This window comes from Lagopus leucura, unplaced genomic scaffold (genome assembly GCF_019238085.1).
Source record: "Lagopus leucura isolate 7727_CA_CO unplaced genomic scaffold, USGS_WTPT01 Super-Scaffold_73, whole genome shotgun sequence".
NCBI classification, from domain to species: domain Eukaryota; kingdom Metazoa; phylum Chordata; class Aves; order Galliformes; family Phasianidae; genus Lagopus; species Lagopus leucura.
In genome coordinates, this window is record NW_024962252.1 from 54,446,166 (window position 1) to 54,459,177 (window position 13,012).

Consider the following 13,012-nt stretch of genomic DNA (forward strand, 5'->3'; position numbering starts at 1 on the left):
TACAATCTAGTAGTGCAAACAGCTTTCCTGCTACACTTATCTCCCACAGACATTGGATATCACAAGAATCACAAGAATCACAAGGTTGGAAACGACCTATAAGATCATCCAGTCCAACCGTCTCCTCGTCACCATTGCCACCACTAGTACTAAACCATATCACACAGCACGTCATCCAGACGCATCTTGAACACTGCCAGGGACGGTGACTCCACCACCTCCCTGGGCAGGCCATTCCAGTGCCTGACTACTCTCTGAGAGAAGAAGTTCTTCCTTATGTCCAACCTGAACCTCCTCTGATACAACTTGTAGCCATTGCCCCGTGTCCTGCTCGTTGCCTGGGAGAAGAGGCCAGATCCCTCTTCACCACAGCCTCCCTTCAGGAGGTTGTACAGTGCAATGAGGTCTCCCCTGAGCCTCCTCTTCTCCAGACTGAACAATCCCAGCTCCCTCAGCCGCTCCTCATAAGGTTTGTGCTCCAGATCCCTCACCAGTTTTGTTGCCCTTCTCTGAACACGCTCCAGGATCTCAACATCTTTCCTGTAGTGAGGGGCCCAAAACTGAACACAATACTCGAGGTGTGGCCTCACCAGTGCTGAGTACAGGGGGATGATCACCTCCCTGCTCCTGCTGGCCACACTATTTCTGATGCAGGCCAGGATGCCGTTGGCCCTCTTGGCCACCTGAGCACACGGTCGGCTCATGTTCAGCCGAGCATCAACCAGCACCCCCAGGTCCTTCTCTTCTTCACACTCATCTCGTCTGGAGGAAGGGGGTTTATTAATCGTCTTGGAACCCAATCCACAGCATTCCAAGAATGCAATAGATAACTTTTAAATTGTTGTTGTTTTTTAGGAGCTGTTAGGAGCATAATTCAGACTTGATTTACATAAACTTAAGAATTATGCAATATAAAATTTGGCTAGGTAGTCTTTATTAAGGTTGTATAGGAAGTGAAGCTTCCTACTTTGAAAGCAGGCAAATTAGTAGTCAAAGGGATATGATTATGAAATGAAGACAATCCTACAAAGACAAAGGCTCATTCCTGAGTCATGATTTTATTCTGTGGTCTCTTTTTATTGTGGGCATCTCATGTCATCTGCGTGCTTCAGATTTATCATCTGCATTGGGCTGACAGCACTGCTTACAGCCATTCATTTGGCTCACAAAGATTTTCAGCTCCTGGTTTTATGAGCTACAGTGGCAAAATGGAAAACTGAGAATAAATACAGAGCATTTGCCTTCAAAAATTTCTACCAGAAGAACTGAGACAAAATCTCAGCATTCCCAGAATGTATTAACTATGAATCTGAATACTGCTAGGCTCTAGCAGTTGAGCATACCGCTATGTAGAGTTTGTTTTGGGCAGAAAGCATAGCATTATGCTGCTTTTATTGTGTCCCTGGTATGTTAACACATTCACTAATGTAGTGCTTGCAAGAAGAAACATGCTTTCACTAAAAATGAGATTTCTGGATCCAGTGAATAACTAAAGCATTACTTTCTTGGCAGACGATTCATTTAACAACAAGAAGTGACAAATACTTAGTCAATATATTAGGTGTGCCAGCCAAATACGTATGCACTTTTTAATTAATATTTAAATAATATTATGAATAAACTTTGCCTCATCAATCTACTACCTTAGATTTATATCATTTCTGCCAAAGATGGTTAAGTACTTGATAATTTAGTGTTTGGATGGTGGGGGTAGGACAGGGAGAGGAAATAAGAAAAGAAGCAGTAATTAGGAGGCAACAAAATACACCCTGAGGATGACAGATGCACATTTAAAAGAATAATTCATACACAAGAAGAAACAGTGCTCAAGAATAAGGCTGGTCTTATAACACAGTTTTGTTTCTTTCATCCAGCTATGGTAATACCCTTTTCTTTGGACTTGCCAGAAGAACTGCAAGGGGGGAAAAGGGGCCCTCATTAGTATCTACTTTTATCTCTGTGACAAGCCTGCATTTAAGGCCTTGGAATTGATTTACATACTAGCTTCCTTAATGCAAAAGCTGATTAATGATAAAATCCACTTTGTTTCTATGATGGAAACACATGCTTGTTTCACATGTTTGTCAAATCTTTTACTTCACTGACAGTAAAATAGATATAATTATATTAAAATTGGAATAGTCTGAATCTGAAACTTGAGAAAAACATATATGATTTATCAAATTCTTGTTTGGTGTTTATATAAAACAGTAATAGTCTAGTAGTGGATAGATAATAGTACCATTGAAAACTAGATAGAAAAGAAAACACAGCACCAGGCTAAGACATAGTTTTTTTTTTTTTTTTTTTCTTGGGGAAATCAGTGTGGATAGAATATGTTTAGATTTGGTGTATGACCTTGAATCCTGTCCCTGATGAAACACAGAGGAAGTACTAACTTCCTACAGTATTTTGGAACCACCATAAGAGGTGTTAGAAGGCACAGTGCAGCATCTGTTTGTTAGCTGTTTCATGTGTTTTTCAGCAGGACTGGAAGGCATCACACAGATGTCACACAGGCACAGCAGATCCAGCAAAAATTACTGCTACATGAGAAAGAAATTCAGCTGAATATCTGCCTCCTAATCATTGCTTCTCAAACACACCTGGAGAGAACAGACATGGTAAACCCTGAAGATGTGTTGAGGAAGATGATCAACACCTTTCTTCTTATTACATCATAAGTCATAGTTTTATTTATTGTGGGTGATGGTAGTATTTTTGGACTACTTCACAGGAGGATGTGGGTGTCCTAGGTGCTGTAAAACAGATTCACTGCTGTCACGTTGTCACTGAAGGACAGATGTTTAGGCTTGTTTGCTGTAATTGCTGATGCCTTACCATCATATGCTTTATTTTTATTTTTTTTTTTGTTAAACTCAAAACCTTGTCATCGTTTCTCGTAGCATTAGCACTAGTTAAATGAAAGATTTGTCCTTCCTGAGTTGCTATCCTAGGCTGTTTGTTGTTGGTTTATGACATCCCAAATCAGCTCAGGACTGTTGCTGGGGAAGCAGGAAACAGGAGGTTCTTCTAATGATCTTGACTTGGCAGATTCCTCTTCTAGAGATCTTAGATGTTTCAGCCAGAGGTAAGATGATGTGTACAGGTCTTTATTGCCCCAGCAGTTCTGTATCTACTATGATCATATCAAAATTTTGTGGGGTACTTTAATCACCTTCTTGCCACTAGAACACTTGAGAAGTACAAGGGTATCTGATAGCTATCTGATACTTTCTCCATTTCTGTCAGAGGATTTTTATGTGGGTTAGCATATAATGAAATCAATCACAATGAAGGGAAAAAAAATAAGAGATGTTGTTTGTTCAGGAAAATTCCTGTTGTTCCTGGAGACACACAGCAGAAATTTTTCTGATGTTGCTGTGCATAGAACGGTGCGTAGCCCTGTGAGAAGTGAGAAAACATGTCTTGATTCCTGTAGGGATGGTGCCAAGTTTTATTGATGTAAACATTATTTCTGTTTTGTCAGGGTCTGACTAAAGTCCCACTCTATGAAGTTTGTGATGGACAAAACCAAAACTGTATGAAACCAAAAATATGAAAAAACATTACCCATTCAAATGAAACCTTTGATTATAAGATCTGAAAACATGACATTACTGTTAAATTTCTGGTATCATAACATTTAATTGAGGAGGTGAAGGAGGAACCTAGGATCATAGAACATATGAATTTACAGGAAGCATTAATGAAAATGGAATCAGCTTTCAGTCTGACTCTGTGTCACTGTCACATCATCATCATTGTTTTTACAGCACTCATATGAAGCAGTACAGGGTATTTCTCTTTGTTGTTGTTGCTAAATAGAGACACAAAATGTGAAGAAATGAGCATTCTTATCTTCCAGAAATTCTATTTAAAATCTGCCTTCTAGTCTGATCATTTTCACAAATGTCTTTTGGGGATCCACCCTGCTCTAAGTTCAAGTTGATCATAGAAAAATAAAGCAGTTCCAGCTTCTCTGGTGGAAAAAAATGTGTTATACATCATGTTAAGATCTCTTCCCCAGAAGTTCAATCACATTTTGAAATAGATAAAAATTTTTGGCAACTTTTTTGGAGGGACAGGGGTAACGGAGGGGGTGTTACATGTGTCACCCTTACCTTTGCTCAACACAGCTGCTAACACATTCTCTAGGTATATTTGCAGATGTACTCTTCAATAAAGTCAGAGAAACCTGCAGACACATAGACTTGACCTGTCTTTACTTTTACTTATAGCCTCTGTCATGCGTTTATAACATTCATACAAATAGAACTTTGCACTGCAGATAATATTTTGCGCGTATTTTAGAGAAGTAATGTAAGTAATGCTCTAACTAGCCCATATGAACAATATTTTCTGGACTAAAATGATCAAGAAATGAGGTTTTGGAGGCAATTATTTTTCCCCTGGGTTTCTATCTATTTATACAGTGGATTCTGAGAGCCTTCTGACTAAACTAGGAATTGCAACTCTCCCTCCTATTCATTATTTTCTACATTAGACTACATTTATATTGGATTCTCCAAGTTCACATAGAACTAAAATGTACCAAAACCAATCAATGACAACATTTGGATTGTACTCTTCTCAAAGCAAGTCTGGGAGAGAATGCCAAACTTCTATTTGCTACTAGAGGTCTTTAAGGTTACGTACACAGGTATAAACTAGAAAGGTAGTTTTGGAGGTGTACAGCTTCTACATTTTCAAGGCTTAAGATTGAAAAAGTAAAGGAGAAAACATTAAGTAGATGATGGAAAGTTAGGCAAGCAATGAAGACCCAGCAGGGATCTAAGCCATTTATATGATTAGGAAAGAGTAAGAGGGAGAGGTGGATGGAAGGTTTGTTTACACGCAGTTGGTTCTCATTGTGATGGGGACAGAAATCTGCACAGGATTTAAGTCTTTCATCCTCACATACTGTGAGGTGAAACCCTGAGTTGCAAGTTGCAAGAGATGGCTCAGTATCCCTGATGAGCCACACATCAATCAAACTCTGAAATTCAAGTCTTAAACAACAGAATCATTAGCAAAGTGCATGATAGAAAACTCTGGGAAGTCTGAGTGACAAAATCATCACTGAGGATGTAGTCATTGTTTGTCAGATGAAGAGATACAGAACAAATGTGAGACCTAGCCATTTAGGTCAGACTTCCCTATGTTTGAGAGCTGTGCTATAGTTTTTGTCAGTGCTGCCATTCACAAGTAGTATTTCAGTTCATAAAACAAGAGAACAGTGCAAAATCTATTAATTCTATGTAATTCTAAATCCTAGTAATTCTATGATTCTAAATCCTTAACAGCTATTATTGCTAGACTGGTAACACAATGCAGCATATTAGAATATACTGATTAACAGGTTGCGCACAGAGGTTGTGGAGCCTTCAAGGTTCAATCAGAAAGGTTGTGGACATTTTCAAAAACTGCCTAGATATTGTCCTGGGCAACTTACTCTGGATGGGCCTGCTTGAGCAGGAGTTTGGCTAGATGACCTCCAGAGGTCCCTTCCAACCCCAGTATTTCTGTGATTCTGTTTCTATGAATGATTAACTTGTATTTTCCTGCAGATTATATAGAGTGACTTCTTTAAAGCAAATAAGCACATTTTAATGAGGGGAAGATCAGTGGACAGACAAAAGAGAAAGACAAGGAAAACTTGACATTATATATAAAATCATTTTAGCTTATAAAAGTCAAGGCATAATGCTTAAAGTGACAGTGCCAGACAGTTCTCAGTCTTAAAATACTGAATGCCAGCTGAGCACACAACACTCTTTTCCGTACACCAGACAAATAACACCTGAGATTATAATTCAGGGGAAAAAAAATCTTCTTAATAGTTTTAATGGAATTAATTTTAATGTTGTATTACTTAAATAGATATTTGAGTAAAACTAGACTAGATTATAATCTAGGAATCCAAGTTTATGCCGATTAAGATGTACTTACATTTTTTTCTCTCTGCTGTTGTCATATTCAACAGATCAAACATACTACTTAAATTGAATTTCCTGATCTGAAAGTATTTTACCATTTACACTGGAGGAATAGGATTGTCTCAAAGCCATTTATTGTATTTAATTGTGTGCGACTGAAAATGTTTTTAGGAATTACAAGAAATGCACTCCTGGTTAAAATTGAAACATCTTTGTTTCCACTGTTCACTTACAAATCAAAATGAACTCAATAAAGACTATATTAAAACAATAAAAAATGAGATTAGTAGTTGATGGATGGGTACCAAAAGCTGAATTTCTCACTTAGCTAATGCCATGACAAATCTCCCTTTGAGACTGACTACCAATAAAAATCTAATGCAGACTTTATTTACAGTCCCACGTGACACCAACAGTGCTGAATTGCAGCAGAGGCTGTCTGTAAGTGCTTCTATCTCTGCCAAAGTACCGTACTATGGAGACCTACAGCAAAATAAGACTGCAGAGGCTACACGGCTCCATAAAAGCTGGTCTCTAAAAGAGGAATGCTCCTGCATTCTCACAGCATACTTCTCTGAAAAAAACAAATACGCGTAAGAAGAGTCTGTGAAACCTCTGTAGTAGGGAACTACCAAAAAAAATGAGAATCAGAATTCCAGAGAATGAAACAAACTTGTGAGTTCCAGCATGTTCTCTTCCGTGCTTGTTATGCTTACACAGACTGCATTTGCTCACAAGGTCAGTATCTCTACCGAGAGAATGATGAGTTTAAACTAAAAGAGAGTGGTCACATTCCTTTTATATTTCTTTCTGCCAGAATTGATTTTAGGCCAGAAGAACTACTGTTTTGTTTCTTCTGTTTTATATTGCTGCATAATTTTAGCATTTCAGAAATGCTGCAGAATGATGACAGTGAAACCTGAATTGAAAAGAGCTAGGACTTGCAGGATCTGCAGATGAAGATGCTAATAATTCTCCAGCATAGTTACTGTTCTTATTCTGAACCTACAAACAAAAGTGTGCTATATTTTTTTCATAATTTCTTTTTTAACCTGTTAAGTACTTGAAATGAGTTGAGATAGAAGATTTAGGCTACTTTAAGTTATTTGCATATCATGACTTATACGAAGTTATGCATAAATCTTGGTTATTAGTCCTATATGGATGCATGTGTGTGTTTCTAACAGAATTGTGGACTGAAGATGTTGTAAAAATGTTTGTGTATTCACATATAATCAGAGAACAGTTAGTTTGTTCAATGATTTGAAATTCTTAGGTTACTTCTAAGACGCTGTTGTAAGAAATTACCATTGGAAACTGGATGCCTTCAGAAAACAGGATGCCTGTACATTTTCCAGAATAGAGAATCAGCTGTTGGACAGTAAGTTCTTTCTGAATTGTGAGAAATTAAATGTAATTATGTAAATTCCTCTAACAATTTTTACAGCATTTATTTTTTCCCCAGGAGGTTAATTCCTCTCATGAGCTTTTGCACACACTCTGAAGTTTACGTATTGGTAGAGTCCTTGGGAGCTACTGAGAAGTCACCTATGCATGGATAAGGATCTGCATCTTGGTGGTGTATTCACATTCTCAGCAGAACATGGTAAGTGAGTTAAAAAAGATGAAACAAACTGTAAACCGTATCCTGAAAAAAAAAAACACCAAACAGCTTCAAATGTTGCATACTCATTTAATAAAATATATATTTATATCTAATATGTGTAGTTTTATTTTTACCTCACACATTTCCAAGGATGTCAGCAAACACATTTCTATCATTTCAAGCAATGTTTTCCTGCAGTGAGTTTGTATCAGTCATAGTCTTCTGATGCTGGCTACTGTATGGAACAGTGTAGTATCCCTCCCTAGTATACTGCATGTGATATATCTAAAGGAAAGGAAGAGGAAAGCTATTAACTCTTCTAAACTCAATCAGAAAAATAAGAATATGTGAAGCATCTCTGCTTCCTAAGTTGTGTGAGCTCTTCTCAAAGATTTCTGTGCTATCAGAGTACAGGCAAAAAGGAGCTGATCATGGCTGGAGAAAAGTCAGTCTCTGGCAAGCTAGGTGTATAATTCCAGTGAGAACCAATGCTGGCCCTTTCTGCAGTAAAACAGCTAAAGCATGGGCTGCTCTGTGTCATCAGATACAGCTCTTGGCACTGAAATATCAGGGTTTGGCACACCTGGTGAGAAGCCTTAAATGAAATAACTGAATTAAGCAGCACAAATGTAGTCCCTTGAATACAATCTGCTGTGGAATTTAAGTTCACTTCTTAAGTACCTTTTGTGTACCTTTTCTGACTCATCATGAAGATGGAGGACACCTTGCAAAAAATCTGGGTGTTACTGTTAGTGAATTGTTATATACAATAATACAATAACAATATGTTATATTGTTAGTGAGTTATATATACTTTTCCTGTTTCTTGTGAATGAATAATTTGTGTCAGATTAAATCAAGTCTGTATTAAGAACAGGCAGGACATTTACAAAAGGATTCTTAAAGTACAGATGACAGTACTTCCATTTTTGTTCTGAAAGTGACATTTTAGAATTACAAGTAATTCTGTTCCACAAATACTTATAGTCCATCAGATAATAAAAGACTAAACATTAATAACAGTATTTATTTTTCCTCACTTAATATCGAAGTGCTTTACAAAGACATCCAGTATCATTACTCCACTTTCTAACCTAAGATACAAAAACGCAATGAGTTGCTTGTGACCTCCCAGTAGGAAAGTATATGTGTCAGCACAGGAAATATGTGTTGGGCATTCAGCAGACTCTTGCATCACATGCTAAGGAACAGAAGGAACTTCTCTAAATCTTCTTATATAGTTATTTTCCACTTTTTTCTGGGGTGCTTCCATGTAACAAAATTCCTAGTATTGGTTCTTGCTAGTGCATACTATTTTTTATCCTGGCACAGTGCACAGATTCTTGAATTGGCCATTGCTCAATAATAATGGTAAGAGAGATAAAAATAGATCATATGATACATTCTTACAATACCTGCTAATGCCAATACATGTTAATGCTAAATAAAGGAGTTGATAGAGCTTTTTGAGTGGAAAGGTTCTCTGCAAATTAGCTAAATCTAACTACGTCTACTGAGTTTCAGTATTACATACATTTTTACTTCACACTGTATACATATCAGTTAACTAATCATTACCAAGCTTGGATGAAGGAAAATGGTGATAATGGATGATAAGAAAAATACTGAGGAAAATACATTGAGGAAAAAGTAAGAGAAATCTGATCATGAGATACCATAGAAAACTACCAATCTTGTTACATTCTACTAGATTGTGAATTTATTACAGAGGTTGCAACGTTTTGGTTTCGGTCTTTTTCATCAGTAGATGAAACAAATCATGCCTGTCATGTAGGTACATCCATTAAACAGTTCAGAATGTCTACTAGATCTGAAACACGCTTGAGTCAATAGACCTTTTCACTGACTTCAATAAGGGGCTTTGTCAAACAATCAATTCTGCCCTAGTTGTTCCTACTGCTTTGATTAGTCAAAACTCATGATAAAACTTTGTCGGAGAAGCATTTGGTAAACAATCTTTTGCACTGCAAGAAGCGCTAGTGAAATCCAATCTTTTTTTCTAAGGCAATTAACAACTAATCTCAGCATCTGCTTCAATGATATTCCAGAAGAAGAAACAAAATCCTTACCCCAAAACTTTGGTGGCCATGAAACCGGTGAGTAAGTACTGTTCTTATCCATAACATCCAAAAGACAGATATAAAATAGTATGTCCAAAGTGCAGCAATGGATTTCTGAATTATTGAGATTTAGTGGTAGAAGTAATGCTTTTGTGCTGCTAGGGAACTGGGTTTTTTTGTCTGAAAGGAAATGGATGCATCACATTTCCTGCTTGTGGACTCGAATTAGCAAGTGCTTGCCTTATCTTGAAGCCCCACATGGTTCCTGAGACAGAGAAATAGTTTCCTTCTCGTCATTTCCTCAGCCAGAGTGAATTGACTTAGAACAATACCAAATCTCCTCTTTCCCTGAAACTTTCTGAACCCCAAAATATTTGGTGGCAGAGAAATGCAAATCCTTTTTTTTTTTTCCCCCTTTACTTATTTTCTATGTTAAAGAACTTTCTCAAATATTCCAAAGCACTTACATCCAGTAGTAATTTCCTATAAAGAATAAAAGTGTGAAGGAAGCTTTTAAAAAACACCATTTCATTAGTACACTGACTTAGCGTATGAAGATTTTTAAGTATTTCTCATTGACTCTCAGCTATTCTAAGGAACTTGCAAGGCAGCAGGACTGCTATTTTAATGAGTGCATTTTATATTTCCTCTGCCAATTCTTTTCCTTTCCACACCCCAGTCTAAATTATGAGATCCCTGGAACATAAACAGACATTGAGTTAATTGTTTGAATAGTTTTAATACACTGTAGTGGTAAATCCCTGATGGAATGTGTAAGCACTGCTGCTAAAAATAATAAATAGCAATAGTAACACCCCTAAAAATGATAGCCAAATACTTGAGGATTCTGTTACAGAATTAATGGAGAGTGAATTGGAATCAGTAAAATGCAAATTCATACATTTATAAAAACAATTCTGTAGAACCTGATTTTAGTTATTTCCCTCTTGAATATATAGCTGATAATGGATCAAGTCTCTAGATGTATATTTAAGGCATTTAACATAAATATTCTCTGGTGGATTTCAAATGTCTGCTTTTTGAAGAATTCTATGAGGTTTTGGTTTGACCATTAATAAAAAACATAATCAGATACATTTATTTTCATCAGGAAACCCCGAAATTTAGGAATATTCAAATCTTGAGATTTGGACCTGTATTTTTTTACAGCAATTTTTGTGCAGATTTTTAAAAAATAGATAGATATGAAGAATATTTAGAAATGGTACACTAATTTTATGGAAGACTAATTACCTTCAAAGTTGGTACATAAAACAAAATATCCAAATATTGATTTAGGTACCTGAATGAAAAGAAACAAACTGATTTTCACACATCAGCCATCAAGATACAGCCTAATGGGAAATGCTAGGTTTTTAGCTTGGTAGGGATACAAATTCCAAACTACATTACAAGAATATAAAAATTAAAGAATGCTACGACTAAAATCAGTTTTTTGCCCTAATAGAGATTGAAATATATATATATATAAAGAATTTTTTAAAACTGTTAAATAAAAAGATTAATATTTTTTAAATGAATATTTCTAATGAGATGATCATTGTGAAATAAGATTAAATACTGAGCTTAATTTATTTGAAAAGCAACTAAGTTCAGACTTGGCACATGCAAATAATTCAGTCTTCCACATCACCAAGTATATGAAATGTCAACTTTAATGCTTTTTGGCAAGTCAGCAACAATGAGAAGGGTGGCAGTTTATATCTGGATAGTGTATTAAGGAATGGAATTTCTGTCTTTTTCCTCAGGAATAAACAGTTTATTTTGGTAACTGTAAGGAGTAACAGATCAGAGATAAACTACCAAAAGTTATCTGGAGTGTATCTCTGCAAGTTGTGTCGAATAAAATTTTAAATGAACCAGAGAAATTTCATACTCTTTCCACTATATATCTTTGTCTACAAAAAGAATTGCAAGTTTGTGCAACAGAACTTGCCAAGAATAAGTACAGTGTATGAAGGGAAGACCCACTGATATAATTTATCTGGACCTTTATAAGGCCTTTGCTATGGTCCCCCACAATATCCTTCTTTCCAAATGGAAGGATATGGTTTTGATGGGTAGACTGTTTGATGGATGAGGAATCAGTTGCAAGATCTTACCCAGTGAGTGGTGGTCAATAGATCAATGACCACTTGAAGATCTGTGACGAGTGATACCCCTCAGTGCTCTTTACTGGGACAAGTACTCTTTATTATCTTCATCAATGACATTGATGGTGGGATTGAGTGCACCCTCAGCAAGTTTGTGGATGACTTCAAGGTGCGTGGTGTGGCTGACATGCCTAAGGAATGAATGCCATCCAGCGTGATGTGGACAGTCTTGAGCAATGGACGCAGGTGAACCTCATGAGATTCAACAAAGCCAAGTGCGAGGTCTTGCACCTGGGTCATGGCAGCCCCTACTATTGATACAAGCTGGGGAATGTAAGCATGGAGTACAGTCCTGCTGAAAAGGACTTGGGAGTACTGGTGGATGGGAAGCTGGACATGAGCCAGCAACGTACACTCACAGCTCAGAAAGCCAGCTATATCCTGGGCTGAATTAAGCATGGCCAAAAGGGTGAGGGAGATGATTCTGCCTCTTTATTCTGTACTGGTGAGACCTCATCTAGAGTACTGATGCAGAGTTCTTTGTACAGGAGTACACGAATCTGTTGGAAAGCATCCAGAGAAAGGCCACAAAAGTGATCCCAGGGATGGGATCCATTTTGAGAGAGCTGGGGCTGTTCAGCTTGGAGAAGAGAAGGCTACAGGGAGACCCGATATTTGCCCCTCAGTATCTAAAGGGGAGCTACAGGAAAGAGGGGACAGGCTCATTAGCAGAATCTGTGCTCGTGGTGATGATACTTCAGCATAATGAGGAAGCCTTTAAAAATGTACCCAGATCTTAACTACAGTTAATCAGTGCTAAGCAGAAGAATTGTATCTCTGTCACTGACAGAAATAAATGAGCACTCTATCAGAATTTTAAAGCACCTTGATAAAAAACCCTTCTCAGTTTTTCAGCTGCTTTACTGTTACTGATGCTTCTCAAAGAGACCTAGGTATGTGTGCTGAATTCTCTTAACTGAACCCACAAAATATCTTTTTTCCAAAGTATGCAGAGTTCACAAAAAATAGGCAGTGAAAAAGAGTAGAATGAGCATCCAGTGATACTTCTTTTTTTTACACTTTCCACCTAGAGATTATGATTTAGGCTGGGATTTCCTTTAATTGTTTTGTATTTCAGCAGCTTCATATTTGTCCTTGGATAGTTCTACAGCTTTCCGGATGTATGAATTAAAACTCAGGAATTTTTGTTCTTTAGCCAGTGATGAAAAATATTCCTGCCCCCAACAAACTATCTCTGTTAAGAGTTGCTCA

General features: G+C 37.1%; 1 protein-coding gene across 2 annotated transcripts in view; it reads right to left on the reverse strand.

Moving 5' to 3' along the window:
* Positions 1-9,797, reverse strand: part of MYCT1 (MYC target 1) — a 22,474-nt gene extending 12,677 nt beyond the window's left edge. For both annotated transcript variants that reach the window (XM_042882082.1, XM_042882090.1), the window contains exon 1: positions 9,636-9,797. In XM_042882082.1, coding sequence (XP_042738016.1) covers positions 9,636-9,687 — 52 coding nt within the window. In that variant the 5' untranslated portion in view covers positions 9,688-9,797. The remainder of the gene's footprint in view (positions 1-9,635) is intronic.
* Positions 9,798-13,012: the final 3,215 nt, after the last annotated feature.